The sequence below is a fragment of the Pongo abelii genome, chromosome X, assembly GCF_028885655.2.
Source record: "Pongo abelii isolate AG06213 chromosome X, NHGRI_mPonAbe1-v2.0_pri, whole genome shotgun sequence".
NCBI classification, from domain to species: domain Eukaryota; kingdom Metazoa; phylum Chordata; class Mammalia; order Primates; family Hominidae; genus Pongo; species Pongo abelii.
In genome coordinates, this window is record NC_072008.2 from 2,695,504 (window position 1) to 2,713,703 (window position 18,200).

General features: G+C 39.3%; 1 protein-coding gene across 1 annotated transcript in view; it reads left to right on the forward strand.

Moving 5' to 3' along the window:
- Nucleotides 1–18,200, forward strand: part of ARSF (arylsulfatase F) — a 44,320-nt gene that overhangs the window by 11,451 nt on the left and 14,669 nt on the right. Inside the window, exons 4-6 of the mRNA XM_009234568.2 lie at nucleotides 1,208–1,330; nucleotides 4,528–4,951; nucleotides 9,593–9,729. Coding sequence (XP_009232843.2) covers nucleotides 1,208–1,330; nucleotides 4,528–4,951; nucleotides 9,593–9,729 — 684 coding nt within the window. The remainder of the gene's footprint in view (nucleotides 1–1,207; nucleotides 1,331–4,527; nucleotides 4,952–9,592; nucleotides 9,730–18,200) is intronic.

Here is an 18,200-nt window from a genome sequence, read left to right on the forward strand (position 1 = left end):
CACAGTGGCTCACACCTATAATCCCAGCACTTTGGGAAGCTGAGGAGGGCAGATCAGTTGAGGTCAGGAATTCAAGAACAGCCTGGCCGACATGGTGAAACCCTGTCTCTATTAAAAATACAAAATTAGCTGGGCATGGTGGTACATACCTGTAATCCCACCTACTTGGGAGGCTGAGACAGGAGAATTGCTTGAACCCAGGAGGCAGAGGTTGCAGTGAGCTCAGATCACGCCACTGCACTCTAGCCTGGGCAGCACAGTGAGACTTCATGTCAACAACAACAACAACAAAAAAAAAAAAAAAAAAAAAAAAGAGAGAGAGAGAGAAAAAAAGAAAAAAAAAGCTGAGGGAAGTGGTCTTCGCTTGTGGGTACAGATGCCGCACTTTAATGCCAAATTATGTGGATTCCAGATAGCGGTTCTTGGAGGCAGAATAAAATCGCATGTATCAACCCTACTGCCAGTCTGCTGACACTGACTTTGGACGAGAAGAAAGAAAAGGTCTTTTTTGGCTGAGTGCAGTGGCTCATGCCTGTAATCCCAGCACTTTGGGAGGCCAAGGCGGGCAGATCATGAGGTCCGGAGATGCAGACCATCCTGGCCAACATGATGAAACTCTGTCTGTACTAAAAATACAAAAATTAGCTGGGTGTGGTGGCGTGCACTTGTAGTCCCAGCTACTTGGGAGGCTGAGGCAGGAGAATCACTTGAACCTGGGAGGTGGAGGTTGCAGTGAGCTGAGATGGCACCATTGCACTCCAGCCTGGTGACAAAGCGAGACTTCATCTCAAAAAAAAAAAAAAAGATCTTTTCTTAGTCTGTTTGGGCTGCTATGACAAAAATACCATAGACTGGGAGGCTTATCTACAACAGACATTTACTGCTCACAGTTCTGGAGGCTGGAAGTCCAAGATCAAGGCATGCCAGATTCAGTGTCTGCTGGGGACCTGCTTCCTGGTTCATAGACAACGCCCTCTTGCTATGTCCTCACATGGTGGAAAGGGTGAGAGAGCTCTCTAGGGTCCCTTGTAAGGGCACTGATTCCATTCTTGAGGCTGCACCCTCCTGACCTCATCCCCTCCTAAAAGCCCTACCTCCTAAACATTACCTTGCGGATGAGGGTTTCTATGTGCAAATTTTGGAGTGAGAAAAATATTCCCACCATAGCAACACCTACTCATAGTACTTTTTTCCACACCACTTCTAGGTATGGTTTCTAGTGGTAATAGACGCGTCATCAAAAATCTTGCAGTCCCCGCAGGCCTCCCTCTTAATGAGACAACATTTGCAGCCTTGCTAAAGAAGCAAGGATACAGCACGGGGCTTATAGGTAAGACACAAGAACTGGTGTTAGTCATTGATCATAAGGTAACCATGTCCTTTGTTCTACCCTTGATTGCTGACTTTCTTGGAAACACTGTATTTTACGATGTCTTATGTAAAGGTGCAGTGGCCCATGCCTACAATCCCAGTACTTTGGGAGGCCAAGGTGGGAGGATCGCTGGAAGCCAGGAGTTTCAGACCAGCCTGGGCAACATAGAAAGACCCTGTTTCTAAAAATATAAAATTAGCTGGGCATTGTGGCATGTGCCTATGGTCCCAGCTACTCCAGAGGCTGAAGTGGGAGGATTACTTGTGCCAGGACTTCTTTTTTTTATTATTATTTTTAAGACAGAGTCTCACTGTGTCTCCCAGGCTGGAGCACAGGGGCACGATCTCGGCTCACTGCAATCTCCACCTCCTGGGTTCAAGGGATTCTCGTGCCTCAGCCTCCCGAGTAGCTGGGACTACAGGCGCGTGCCACCACGACCAGCTAATTTTTGTATTTTTAGTAGAGATGGGGTTTCATCATGTTGGCCAGGCTGGTCTTCAACTCCTGGCCTCCAGTGATCCTCCTGCCTTGGCCTCCCAAAGTGCTGGGACTATGGGTGTGAGCCACGACACCCAGTCTGATTCTTCACACAGCTCAGTGATAGGAGATGTTTTAAAATGAATATATTACAAGAACATAAAATTTTTCTGGCTCTGCCTGCCTGCATAGCCTCTCACCATGTATCCTGTCACCTGCCTCTTTATTTCACTAAAACTGGACCACACATATTTTCTTCTCACTGCCAAGGATGATAGAAGTCCTCAACCACCCAGTAGTTGGAACTCCAACTACTATTCCTGTTTGGGAAGCCTGGGTTTCAGCTGGCGTGAGAATAACATGCTATTTTAAATCCCTTCAATTTTTGTAATACATCTGCTGTTGATAAGAGAAGGCAATCTCCGTGGGGTTGCAGGACAGGAAGCCTAAGCCAGTAGCATTGCCTCTCCTCTACCTACCCCCACAGGCACTCAGAGGTTGATGGAAGCACAGGCATTCTTGATGGGGCCCTCACCACATACAGGAAGCTGTTAATATTCCTGGTAGATATACATTATTGCAGCCTCTGGAGGTTTGCTGATCATCCACATGCTAGCAGGACTCACAGGCACCCTTTGGTGATCATTCAAGGTGTGGTACGTTTTACTGAGTAAGTCCCTTACTTCAATCAGTTTTAATGAGAGCCCCTAGGATTTGCAGCCAGCCAGCTATTCATCCATCCACACTGGGTCCATCCTTCATGATTTATCTATAGCTATCATCAGTCATCTCTCTCTCTTTCTCCATCCATCCATCAACCCATATATCTCTATGCATCTATCCATCCATCTACCTATCTATCCACCTGTTAGTCTATTGATCGGTCTATCATCTATCATTTATCTATCATCTATGAATCTATCTACCCATCATCTATCTATCATCTATAATCTATTCATCCACTCATTCATCTATCATGTATCTATCTATCCATCTATCATCTAAATCTATTTATCTAGCCATTCATTCGTCTATTTAGACATCTCTCTATCCTTTCACCCATCCACCCATATATCTCTATCCCTGTCTATTTATCTATCTACTCACCCATCTATCCTTTCATCCACCTATACATACAAATATGCTCCATCTGTCCTCCATCATTTATTTGTATGTATCATATTTATTACATCTATGTCTCTATTGATATATACATACACATATGTACACATAGATGCATACTCCATAATTTGTTTTTATCCATATCTTATCTGTCTATTCATCCACCCACAACACAGATCTATTCATGCATCTCTCTATCTAATCACCCACTCATCCATGTATCCATCCGTCCACCTACACACACATATATACATGCTCCATTTATCCTCCATCATTTATCTGAATTTGTCCTATCCTATCTTATCTATTTATCTATCTATCCATCTATCCAACTACTCACTCTATCTCTATCATCTATTTATCTATCTATCTATCCATTCATCTATCATCTATTTATCTATCAATCCATCTATCCATCATATCTATCTATCCATTCATCTATCCATGCTATCTATCCATCTGTCTATCCACCCATATATCTCCATCCACCTATCTATCTACTCACCTGCTCAGCCACCCACCTATCTATCCATGCATCCACTTACACTACCTACATGCCCCATCTATCCATCCATCATTTATTTGTATCTATCATATTTATCACACCTATCTCTCTATTGATATATACATACACATATGTATACATAGATGTATACACCATAATTTATTTTTATCCATCATATCCCATCTGTCTATTCATCCACCCACAACACAGATCTGTTTGTGCATCTATCTAATTACCCAGTCATCTATCGATCCATCCATCCACCTACACACACATCTATACATGCTCCATTTATCCTCCATCATTTATTTGAATCTGTCCTCTCCTCTCCTCTCCTCTATTCTATCTATCTATCTATCTATCTATCTATCTATCTATCTATCTATCCATCCATCCAACCACTGACTCTATCTCTATCATCTATCTGCCTATCTTTCTGTCTACATATTATCTATCATCTATCTTTCTTTCTATCATCTCTATTTATCTAGCTAGCTATATCTACATATGCATCCATTCATCTATCTATCTATCTACCTATCTTTCTGTCTACATATTATCTATCTATATATCTACCTACCTATCTATCATCTCTAGCTAGCTAGCTAGCTCTATGTATACATCTATTCTTCCATCAACTGTAACCTGCCTTGTCTCTGTGATGTATCTATTCTTCCATCATCTGTAACCTGCCTTGCCTCTGTGGTGTATCTATCTTTGTGGCTATGACTTTGTCTTCTCAGTCAATGAGAAAATTTCTAGTTCACATCCTTGACAGAAACTCACAATTCTATTTTTCTCCCTTATTTTTTATCCTATCCTGTTGCTCACAACTGGATCTGAATACAAACTTCCTCTGTAAACTAAAGAAGAACAAAAAAAATGTGGCTAAGTGGCACTCGGATTTTTTACAGGAAGGAGAATATCTCTGCTACTTTATTTTTGTGTATTAGCTGATTGTTTCACTTGAAGAATGCTCACATGGTCTTTGCAAATTGCTGGCATATGTTGACATATTGATGCATAGATGTGTTTGTGTGTTTGGTTTTAGGCAAATGGCACCAAGGCTTGAACTGCGACTCCCGAAGTGACCATTGCCACCATCCATATAATTATGGGTTTGACTACTACTATGGCATGCCGTTCACTCTTGTTGATAGCTGCTGGCCGGACCCCTCTCGTAACACGGAATTAGCCTTTGAGAGTCAGCTCTGGCTCTGTGTGCAGCTAGTTGCCATTGCCATCCTCACCCTAACCTTTGGGAAGCTGAGTGGCTGGATCTCCGTTCCCTGGCTCCTGATCTTCTCCATGATTCTGTTTATTTTCCTCTTGGGCTATGCTTGGTTCTCCAGCTACACGTCCGATTTATACTGGGACTGCCTCCTTATGCGGGGGCATGAAATCACGGAGCAGCCCATGAAGGCTGAACGAGCTGGATCCATTATGGTGAAGGAGGCGATTTCCTTTTTAGAAAGGTAATGTGAAGTGTATTGAAGATGAGTTGGACTCTTCGGTTGGTACCTAAAGAGGTGGTACCTTGTTTGGGCTCCTGTTATTAAAATCATGGTCTCTCTATTGGCTCTGAAATTTATATGTGGTCAGACCATGGAGGGAGACCCTAGTAACTCAAACTCACAGATTGTTTACGTTAATTTACAATGCATCTTGTCATCATGTTAACTTACAAGAGGAAATATATACATATACAGTATATATGTATATACACATATACATATACAGTATATATGTATATACACATATACATATACAGTATATATGTATATACACATATACATATACAGTATATATGTATATACACATATACATATACAGTATATATGTATATACACATATACATATACAGTATATATGTATACACATATACATATACAGTATATATGTATATACATAATATATTTTATAATATTTTGTCTGGTTCCCTGATACATATAGATATAGATATAGATAAATATATATATATCAGGAAATCAGATGAAAAAAGTAAGTTTTCCATTGCATTATGTCCCTGTTGTTAAAAAACAAAAAAAAGCTACTTGGGGAAATTAAAATCTGAAGGCTTCTCTTTGAGCATGTGATATGTAAGGGCTATTTCACGAACTGGATGAGGTAAATGGTCAAAGGTGATTGTTATAAAAACTTTATGCATCCAGAACACAATGACTGGAAATTTTCAAGGGTATCTATCCTCTTGTTGTTGGACCTTCTTTCTTTAAAAAAAGTCTGTGAACACATTTTTCATTTGCTTTTTCCATATTGATTGAGGCTTAATCTTTACCAATAGCCGTTCTAGGATCTGGATTTTCAGGATGTAAGGTGTCTTGTGTACTCTGGTACATAGCTTTGTCCTTACTCTGTAGCCCAAGTGAAGGTGATAAATACGTAGTCTGGGGCTGGGCAAGGTGGCTCATGCCTGTAATCCCAGCACTCTGGGAGGCCGAGGCGGGTGGATCATCTGAGACCAGCCTGACCAACATGGTGAAACACCATCTCTACTAAAAATACATGTATTAGCTGGGAGGCTGAGGCAGGAGAATCGCTTGAATCCGGGAGGCGGAGGTTGCAGTGAGCTGAGATCACGCCATTGCACTCCAGCCTGAGCAACAGAGGGAGACTCTGTCTTAAAAAAAAATGTTGTCTGAGAGTAATAAAGCCATATTTGCTCTGTAGATGCAACTGAATGCTTGGTGTCACTTAGAGCAAATCCTTCTGTTCCCTGGTACCTTTCCAAATGTGCAGAGTTCTATGAATTTTTACAGAAAGAGCATCAATATGTGCAAATTAGCACCAACCACTCTGAAAGTATATGATAAGCAATCCTATTATCTTCTGTCTGCCAGTTCATCTTCAAACATTCCCACACAGTTCTCCTTAGGAATTTACATTAGTACTTGAAGAACAGATCCTATTGTTGAGATGTACATTGTTTACCAAAACCTCTGTCGAGTTTCAAAAGTTCCATATGATCCACAATAACACAATATTGAATGGAAAAAACAATGGTGAAGAGGAAATATAAAGACTTGGATGTCGTGACAGTAAGCTCATGGCTTAGGTTCATGAATGCTCAAAACTATTTTTATCTGGATTCTCAGTGTATGACTCTCCTACAGTTGCTATAACAAATCACTATAAGGCTGAGTCCAATGGCTCATGCCTGTAATTCCAGCACTTTGGGAGGCTGAGGTAAGTGATCACTTAAGTTCTGGAGATTGAGACCAGCCAAGGCAACACATGGAGGCCATATTTCTACAAAAAATACAAAAAAATTTGCTGGATATGATGTCATGCATCTGTAGTCACAGCTACTCAGGAGGCTGAGGTGGGAGGATTGGTTGAGCCTGGGAGGTTGAGGCTGCAGTGAGCCCTGATTGCACCACTGCACTCCAGTCTGCGCAACAGAGTGAGGCCCTGTCTCAAAAAATAAAAAAAATTACCACAAATGTAGTGGCCTAATGCAACACAAAGTTATTATTCTGCTGTTCTTGAGGTCAGAAATCCAAAATTAAACTTGTGGGCTAAAATCAAGATGCTGGCGGGGCTATTTACTTCTAGGGGTTCTAGGGGAGAATCTGTTTTCTCTTTCTTCTAGTTTCTTGAAGCTGCCTGCATTCTTTAGCTTGTAGGGTTTTGTTTTCTGACTCAGACCCTTCTGCATCTCTCTTATAAAAGGACATTTCTGATTCCACTGGACCTACCCAGATAACCCAGGATAATCACTTCCTCTCACGATCCTTAATTCATTCCCATCTGCGAAAACATTTTACCATGTAATATCACATGTTCACAGGTTTTGAAAATTAGGATGTGGATATCTTTGGAATGGGGCATTATTCAGCTGATCACTTTGACATGACTCTTTATTTTGGCAGCTTAGTTTGGGATGCAAACTATTTAATTTTAAATATTTAATGTTCAGAGCTGTGCTTCCTTTGTAGGCTCTAGGGGGGAATTCTTCCTGCCCTTCCCCACTCCTGGTGGCTTCAGGCATCCCTGGGCTTGTGGCCGCATCACTCGTCTCTGCTTCATCTGCATATGGCCTTCCCCTCTGTATTTGTGTCTCATCTTCTGTCTCTTATAACGACAATAGTCATTGGATTTAGTGCCCATCCTAATTCCAGGATGAGCTCATCTTCAGATCCTTAACTAATTACCTCTGCAAAGGTCTTGATATCCAAATAAAGTCTCATTCCAGGTTCTGGGCTTTAAAATATATGGACGTATATTTCTGGGGGCTACTATTCAATCTACTACAATTGTATCCAGTTTCTTCCGGAGGCTCTAGGGGAGGATCTCTTCTGCCTCCTCTAGCTCCTGGTGGCTCCAGATACCCCTTGGCTGGTGGTTGCATTACTCCATTTCCACAGGGCCTCTTCTTCTGTGCTTGTGTCTCCTCTTCTCCTATAGGGACAATGTTATTGGATTTGGGACTCATCCTAATCCAGAATGATCACACCTTAAGTAATTAAATCTCCAGAGGCCCCATTTCCAAATAAGATCCCATTCTGAGGTTTCAAGTGAACATGAATTTTGAGGGGTCACTGTTCAAGACACCATGACATAAGTCTTGTTTTTAAAATTCATTTATTTTTATTTCTTTATATTTTGATATCTCATCAGAGCAGACATTTCCCAACGAATGGCATTTGTGCTGTGTGTTTCCCTGGGTAGCTGAGGACTTATCATTCATGCAGATGGATTATCAAAATTAAAAGTGGGTCAGCCTAGTTCCCTGTATTCTCATGTGAGAACCCACAGGGTGCAAATGGCTCGCCAAGACATTCCTGTTTGTACTGGCTTATGGCTCGTGAAACTCTTGATCTGGCTAAGAAATGACTTCCATACCACTGTCTCTTGATGCATCTCAGGGTGTGACTCTAGTTTGAGGCTTCATGAGCAGTGAGAACACCCACCAAACAGAGCTGGATTTGACTTTTTGCACTCGCATGATATGGGAGGTCCGTGTTGGCTTGCAGTATATTCCACAGCTGTCCTGGCATTTGAGAATCAAAGGAACTGTGATGGTGTCACAGGACTACCAGGTTCATATGCCTGCTGCACAGTAACATACCAATACACTGAGGCAGCAGTGTTTATGGCAGAGAAAGGTTTAATAATTGCAGGGCAATTAGTGCGAACATGAGAGGAGACCTCAAATCCATCTTTTTTTTTTTTTTTTTTTTTTGAGACAGAGTATCACTCTGTTGCCCAGGCTGGAGTGCAGTGGTGCAATCTCAGCTCACTGCAACTTCTGCCTCCTGGGTTCAGCGATTCTCCCAGCTCAGCTTCCCCAGTAGCTGGGATTACAGGAGCCCATCATGTCTGGCTAATTTTTGTATTTTTAGTAGAGACAGGATTTCACCCTGTTGGCCAGGCTGGTCTCAAACTCCTAACCTCAGGTGATTCACCATCTTCAGCCTCCCAAAGTGGTGTGATTATAGGCGTGAGCCACTGTGCCTGTCCTCAAACCCATCCTTCCAAGGAGTTCTGGGCTGAATTTTTTTAGGGGAATCATGGAGAGTCTTGGGGTCATTGATGGGTTGGGGTAATAGGGAATGAAATCATCAGAATATGGAAAGGTATGCTTTGGTAAGTCAGCTTCTCATAGGGTCCTTCAGAGAAGCGGACATCAGCAGTTTACCTGGTATGCACAACCTGAAAGATTATTGCAAATGGAAAACTTAACATTTCATGATGTTATGTTATCATCCTGTAACAGGGTCTATGTGATTCTAGGACAAATAGGTACCAAACAAGTAGGAAGACATAGATTAGAGGGCAAGCTGAACTCAGGATCAAAGCTGAGTATGCTGCAAGCTTAGTTCATTTTGCTTCTCCCCCTCCCTTCCTCTCTGATTGATTTTATGAAGTTTATAGAGATGGTTTCAGCAGCATCACCAAAGGGATTAGGGAGCAGTTGAGGTGCTGCAGGATCATGGAGTCCATTCTATGCAGGATGGGGCCCTTGGGTGGAGCCACTCTATCTTCTGCAGCTTGGAGAAGAAGGAAGCAGGTCATGTCTATGAGAAGCCAAGACAATATTTTTCACATTCATAGATATTGAAAACTCACAAGTAGTTTCATTGATGTCTTCTCAGGCACCATAAGGAACCTTTCCTTCTCTTTTTCTCCTTTCTTCACGTGCACATACCTCTCCCCACCACGGACGATTTCATTGGCACCAGCAAGCACGGCTTGTATGGGGATAATGTGGAAGAGATGGACTCCATGGTGGGTAAGTCACAGGACCTAAGTGGACAGAAACTAATGTGTTCTGATAGGACAGGACACCTGAAAACTGCTCTTGGTCAACCTGTAGAGTGAAGATAATTATGCCTATGGGACAGAGTGGTCTGAGACATAAATGAGGTAATAGTTGCTGAGAAAGTCAGCAAAAAAACTATATGCATTTCCTCTCCTTTCTTTGCATGCTGTCCACTTATCAACTGGGGTCTTTGTCTACTTGACTGCATCTCCAGTGCTGGCCAGATAACAAATCAAGTCTTCTTTTACAAAATTTAAACTCTTGTTTTAGATTCAGGGAGTACATGTGCAGGTTTGTTACCTGGGTGAATTATGTGATGCTGAGGTTTAGGATATGATCAAACCCTCCACCCAGACACTAAGCATAGCACCCAATAGTTAGTTTTCAACCCTTCCCCCACTCTTCCTTCACTCCTCTAGTAGTCCCTAGTATCTATTGTTCTGATCTGTGTGTCCACGTATACTTGATGTTATGCTCCCACTTATTTGGTTTTGTTTTTAAAAATAAATTTTATTGTGTATTTTAAGATTCACAACGTGATGTTAAAAGATACGTATAGATAGTAAAATGATTACTATAGTGAAGCAAATAGTAATCATTAAGTAACATAATATAGTAATATTAAGTAATAGTAATATAGTAAGCAAATGTATCTATCATCTCACACTGTTACTTTTTTGCGACAAGATCAGCTAAAATCTATTTAACAAAAATCCAGCTGAGCACAGTGGCTCCCATCTGTAATCCCAGCACTTTGGGAGGCTGAGGCAGGAGGATCACTTGAGCCTAGGAGTTTGAGACCAGCCTGGACAACATAGTGAGACCCTGTCTCTACAAAAATACAAAAATTAGCTGAGTGTGGTGGCATGCGCCTGTAGTCCCAGCTACTTAGGAGACTGAAGCGGGAGGATTGCTTGAGCCCATAAATTGAGGCTGTAGTGAGCCATGATCGCACCACTGCACTCCATGCACACCAGTCTGGGTGATAGTAGCTCCCACTTATAAGTGAGAACATGCAGTATTTGGTTTTCTATGTCTGCATTAATTTGCATAGGATAATGTCCACCACCTGCATCTATGTTGCTGCAAAGGACATGGTCTTATTCTTTTTTATGGCTGTGTATTATTCCATGGTGTATATGTACCACATTTTCTTTATCCAATCCACCATTGATGGGTGCCTAGGTTGATTTATGTCTTTGCTCTTGTGAATAGTGCTGTGATGAACATATGAGTGCACATGTCTTTTTTTTTTGAGACAAGATCTCACTCTGTCACTCAGGCTGAAGTGCAATGACGTGATCTCAGCTCACTGAAATCTCTGCCTCCTGAGGTAATGCGATTCTCCTGCCTCAGCCTCCTGAGTAGCTGGGGCTATAGGCACATGCTACTGCGCCCGGCTAATTTTTGTATTTTTTGTAGAGGCAAGGTTTTTCCATGTTGCCCAGGCTGCTCTTGAACTCCCAAGCTCAGGTAATATGCCTGCCTCAGCCTCTCAAAGTGCTGAGATGACAGGCGTGAGTCACCGCACCCAGCCCACATATCTTTTTGATAGAAAGAGAAATCATATTTTCAGACTCTTTAGTGACATAGCCAACCTTTATTTCAGGTCTGTTGAGAACCAAGATCTTAGTTGGGGATTGGGAATTAACTGGTAAGTCAGAATCCAGTACCCTCAAGAACTCATCCTGTAGAGAGAACAATGTAAATGGGATGTACTGGACTTATATGGTAAATATATTGATTAGCAAAATGGCTTCAATTTTCCAACATTAATGAAAGAAAACCATGAGTGAAACTCACATATGTGCAGGACACAAATTTAAAGTATAATATTTTCCAGACACAGATATTGTGAAATATATGTCACTAAATAGAAAGACACTTTGGAAAATTAAGCCTGGAAAAAGCAAAGCCAATTTGCATAGTCTTAAACACATAAAAAATATAAAGTATTTAAAAATATAAATAATACTCAAACCAAATACATGCACATGAATAGATGTTTATGTAGGTATAAGTGTGTGTGTCTGTGTCTGTAGTGTTTGTGTACATATGTATAGAAACAGATGATTGACAGAGATAGATGATGGATAGATAGATGATAGGTAAATAGATGATGGATGGATAGATAGATGATGGACTGATAGATAGTTGATAGATGATAGGTAGATAGATGATAGATGGATGATAGATGATAAATAGATGATAGATGATAGAAAGATAGATGATTGAGAGATAGATACATAGATAAACAGATGATAGATGACAGAGAGACAGATGATAGATTGATAGATTATAGATGGATACATGAATAGATAGATGAATAAACAGATATATAGATGATAGACAGATGGATAGATATATAGATAAGTACATGATACATATGAAAGATGATAGATGACAGATAAGATAGGTGATTGATAGATAAGATAGATAGATGATAGGATAGATTGACAGATACGTAGATGATAGGTAGGTAGATAGTTGATAGATAGATAGATAGATAGATAGATAGATAGATACATAGATAGATAGATAGCTATGCATACCCCTCTTACTTTCTGCCTCCACCAGCACTAGTCCTTAAAGTTTACATTCTTAATATTGCACTCAATCTCAAAAATCGTGGCGATCTTATTTTTGATTTGATCTTTGAAAATCAATGAAATAGGTCATTCAAACTCAGGCTGTGATAACTAAAAGACATTACTATTTGCTTTAAAAATTTAAATTAACAAAGCTCCCAAAGTATCTAATTTAATAAAACTGATGATGTGTCATAGTGTTCAAACAAGGCACTTTGGGTGTGACTTTAATTTCGATGGGATTTTTCTGGTGACATTCAGATAATATTACACAAATGGATGGGTATGTTGAATCTGGTTGGACAAGCTGTGATATCTGAAAATTATATTTTGAAAAAGTGCAACTGAGATGTACATGATACTGGTGCCCAGAGTTTTTTAATGTTTTGTCCACACAGCCAGAATCAAGCCTTCAGGAAGAATAAACATTTGCTTTAATATATAATTTTAGCAATTCTCAAGCAAACATACATTTACCCTGAAATTATTTATCCCAGAAGCTGTAACAATACCCCAAGTCCTAAGAATTGTTGCTTTTCTTATTAGAAAAGTTTATTTGTGGCCATTCCTGGTAGAGATATCACCTTCCTGCCTTTTATAATTATCATAGGTGGCTGGGCGCGGTGGCTCACGCCTGTAATCCCAGCACTTTGGGAGGCCAAGGCAGGCGGATAACGAGTTCAGGCAATCAAAACCATTCTGGTTAACACTGTGAAACCCCGTCTCTACTAAAAATACAAACACATCCGTGGTGGCGGGCACCTGTAGTCCCAGCTACTCGGGAGGCTGAGGCAGGAGAATGGCGTGAACCTGGGAGGCAGAGCTTGCAGTGGCGGAGATCGCGTCCCTGCACTCCAGCCTGGGCGACAGAGTGAGACTCCGTTTCAAAAAAAAAAAAAAGTTATCATGGGTTTCCCACAGCAGTGCCCTGGAATAATGGAGTCTACTGATAGAATAAACACTTATTTTCATTTTTAATAATTTCCACCTTTTATTTTAGATTCAGGGAGTACACATGCAGGTTTGTTACCTAGGTATATTGCATGATGCCAAGGTTTGAAGTACAATAGTTTCTGTCACCCAGGCAGTGAGCATGGCACCCAATAGATAGATTTTCAGCCCTTGTCCCCCACCTTCCTTCTCCCCTTTTGGAGTCCCCAGTGTCTATTTTTCCCATCTTTATGTCCATGAGTACCCAATGTTTAACTCCCACTTATAAGTGAGAACATGTGGTAGTTGGTTTTCTTTTTCTGTGTTGATTTGCTTAGGCCAATAGCCTCCAGCTGTATCCATGTTGCTGCAAAGCATGTGATTTTGTTCTTTTTTATGGCTGCATAGTATTCCATGGTGCATCTGTACCACATTTTCTTTATCCATGTAGATTGGTTCTATGTCTTTGCTATTGTGAATAATGTGATAATCACTCAAGTGCCTGTGTCTATTTGGTAGAATGATTTATTTTCCTTTGGGTGGATACCCAGTAATGGGATTCCTGGGTCAGAGGGTAGTTCTGTTTTAAGTTATTTGAGAAATATCTAAACTACTTTCCACAGTGGCTGAGCCAATTTATATTCCCAACAATAGTATATAAGTGTTGCATCTTCTCTGCAGCCTCACCAGTATCTGTTCCTCTTTTATTTTTTTGACTTATTAGGTTCATGCAAAAGTAACTGAGGTCTTTGTCATTGAAAGTAATGATAGATTGATAGATTATAGATGGATACATTGAAAGTAATGACAAAGACCTCAATTACTTTTGCACCAACCTAATAGTAGCCTTTCCAGCTGGTATAATAAACACTTTTAAAAGTGATACTTCCTATGGGCCATGCACCGTTACCAGTGTATTCTGGATGAATCCCCACAACATCCCTGGAGACGAGTATCGTCTTCATCATCATGTTTATCCCCATTCACGGAGAAGGAGGCAAAAGTGTGTGGCCTTTGGTGGCTGCTCCTGGAGATAAACCAGGGTTGGGCTCCAAAGCTCTTACTCCCTAGCTCAGCTGCCTCTTATGCAGGGCAAAGAAGTAATGTTGAAGCATGAAGAAGGAGAGCTAGATTCTTCTCTGAAGCCTCCTGTAGCCCCATTAGACTCCTACAGACTCATTTCACAGGAGTCAGAAAAACTCCGAAAACTTCCCCCAACCTGGCTTCCTGCTTCCTTCGAGCCCAGTAAGAGGCTTTCAATGCAGGTACCACCCTTGGCCCACCCAGGGGGAAAATCTCTGATGCCGAATGAGTCATGCATTTCTGCATGGGCAAGAGTCCATCAGCTTGGATCTGAAGAGCAGGTTTCTCAAGAATGCAGATAAGAAAGTAAAACGTGCAACAATGAGTAGGAGAAATGGCCTCATCAGCAGGAGATGAGACAAGGATGAGGGTCTTGGCTGAGCCTCTTGTACAGACAGTTGTGAGTGGTGGAATCCCAGGGCCGGCCTTTCTGTGGACAACAACACAGCTTGGGCAGAACCTCGGACAGGGCAGGCATGTCTGTGGACAGTGACACAGCTTGGGCAGCATCCCAGGGCAGGCATGTCTGTGGACAGCAACACAGCTTAGGCAGCAACCCCGGACAGGGCAGAACTGCAAAGGAGGCTGTAAACATGTATTTCTATGTCATATATATATATAATTTATATGCAATATATGAGATACATATATAAAATATAACTTAACCCTTTATATTATATATATTTATATTATTTGTTATACATATTAGTATTAATTATTTGAAAGTTTTATATGTAATGAATATATATTATGTATTTCTGTAGCATATAATTTCTATATTTATTTATTTATTTCAGTTGATGTTAGAAAGGTAAGAATCATTTCCATGGTTGTAATCCTGGCTACTTAGGAGGCTGATGTGGGAGGATCATTTAAGCCCAGGAGTTTGAGGCTGCAGTGAGCCATGATTGCACCACTGCACTCTAGCCTGGGTGACAGAGCAAAATCCTGTCTCAGAAATAATCATTTCCATGGCCACTATGTAATCTCTCTAAATTTTAAGATATAAATAGAATAATTGAATATAATTGAATAATATTAAGAATACAAACAACTCAAAGTAATTTAATATTATTTGTAAAGAACAGAATTGCCTATGTTAAAAACCCTAGAGTTTAATAAAACACATATTAGCACATAGATGACATATGATATTATAACAAAATTATATTACATATAATTTATATTATAGTTATATTACTTATATACATTGCTATAATAATATATTCATATATAATATAAACATATCATTAATATACATTTATTAGATTTTAATATATTATATGGTTCTATCTTATATATATATCACAATTATGCTATGCATATTATGTATTATGTACATGTATACATCAGTACCATAGAGGTTTTATTAAGCTTTCTGGGGTTTCCAACATAGTTATGTTCACTACATTTAATGTTAAGTTTGTATTTTATGTGTTAAAGTATGTATTTAACTTTAATGTTAATTGTAGTCGTCAGGTTATGTACAGAAATAAGTTACATAATGACAAAAATATTCTTATTTTTCTGGTATTAATGAAGTAGTTTCAATTTTTACTTTTAAGCATAATGTTGACCGATGCTTTGAATATTTTAATTCTTAATATTTTGACAGACTTATAAGATATGCATTAATTAGATAGTAGCCAGGAAAATTCTTGCATGCTTTCTAGTATTACCTAACTATATACATTTATATATAGTTAAGTATATACATGTTATATATCATGCTGTTAATATTATCTATATTTTATATATATTTAACAATATAACTTATAAAACATTTTTATTATATACATAAATACATATATACTACATGTTATGTAGTATATATGTTCTAAAGATTGATATATAATATAATAAATACATTTGTTTTTGTGTAGTATATGTTAGTATAGTATTAGTCCAATAGTATAATTAGTTACATTTATATATTAGCTATACATAAATATATTAGCTATACATAAAAATATATTAGTTATACATATATATGAAGTCTACAGTGTTTCTCTGTTGGGTATATGCACCAAAATTAAGACCTTTTCTTTTTGTTAAAAATAATGCATTTCAAGATACAATGGATCAGCAGCTACTATTCATTATAGCTCCAATGTCAATAACTAAAATATTTAGAAATAATTTTTCAAGCAGTAAATGAGTATCTTGAAGCTGACTCATGAAAGAAAACTTGAATACATGGAAAGGAAGAGTGGATTGTATAAATGTATTAGTTATTTCAAAGTTAATATTGAAGGCTAAGGTAGCTCTGATTAGAGCATTAATTACTATTCTCTGGGGAGTGGTCATTATAGAGGTGATGATGAAATACATACTGAACAAACTGATAGGAAATAAATTTTCCAGAAACATCTGATGAGAAAGTCTTTGGTAGAAAACATCAAGAAACACTTCTGAGATCATAAGAAATGCTATCAAAAAGATAACTACAAAAATTAAAACACAGAAATATAAGATTTGACTTTTAGATCAATGAAGCAGAAAATAATAGCCTTAGAGCAGGTCTGGGAAAGAGAAGGACATTACATTCGGTACAATACAGTTTTTAAATCAAGGTGGCAGGGGTGAAAGGTGTTGGGGAAAGTTTATATTATGAGTTGACTTACATCCCCCCAAAAAGATATGTTCAAGTCGTAATCCAAGATATGTGAGAATGGGATCTTATTTGGAAATAGGATCATTGCAGGTGGAATCAAGTTAAGATGAGGTCATTGGGGGTGGGTCCTAATCCGATATGGTGAATTAGGATGAGGCTGCTACATGCCAAGGAAGGCTAAGGACTGATGCCAACTGTCTGAAGTGAGGAAGAGGTAAGGAAAGGTCCTCCCCTAGAAACTTCAGAGAGAGAGAGTGACTCTGCCAACACATTGATTTTGAACATCTGGCCCCCAGAACTGTGAAAGAATAAATGTTTGTTGTTTTAAGCCACCTCATTTGTACTAATTTGTTTCAGCAGCCCAAGGAAATTCACAGAGTTAGTTTAGGAAAAACCATTACCAATTCAATTAGCATGCTTTTCCATACACATTAAGGACATTGAGTGAAACAAAACAAAAATTGGAAGAAGCTATAGTTAAACGGTAAATTTACATCTGGATGAGGTATAGTGTTAGTAATAGCAAAAGGTTATCTGATAAGTAGCATGACTAAAGGCCCTATGCAAACTGAGGAAATATTAGCAACAACATGACACTGTTTTAACTCCTTAACAAATAAAGAGTTCTTATAAATCAATAATGGAAACACATAATTCCTTCCAAAAAATCAGCAAAATTTTAAATATCTTTTACAGATTAAAAGTACAAATATTAGAGAGGACACAGGAGGAAATCCATGATCATTCATAATGTACCATAATCACCTATCAAACATTAGATACTGATGAGGAATTGAGAAAATGAACTATTATTAATGTCAAAAGTTGTTCATTATGGCATTTTAAATTATGGCAAAGTATGCAAATTAACCAGAATAGTGAAACAGTACATTGGTTAAATAATTTATGGTACTTAAAGTATCATAAATTGTTTAGGCTGGGTGTGGTGGCTCACGCCTATAATCTCAGCACTTTGGGATGCTGAGGCAGGCAGATCACCTGAGGTCAGGAGTTCGAGACCAGCCTGACCAACATGGAGAAATCCCGTCTCTACTAAAAATACAAAATTAGCTGGGTGTGGTGGCGCATGCCTGTAGCTGAGGCAGGAGAAATGCTTGAACCTGGGAGGCGGAGGTTGCAGTGAGCCGAGATCGTGCCATTGCACTCCAGCCTGGGTAACATATGCAAAACTCCATCTCAAAAAAAAAAATACACACACACACACA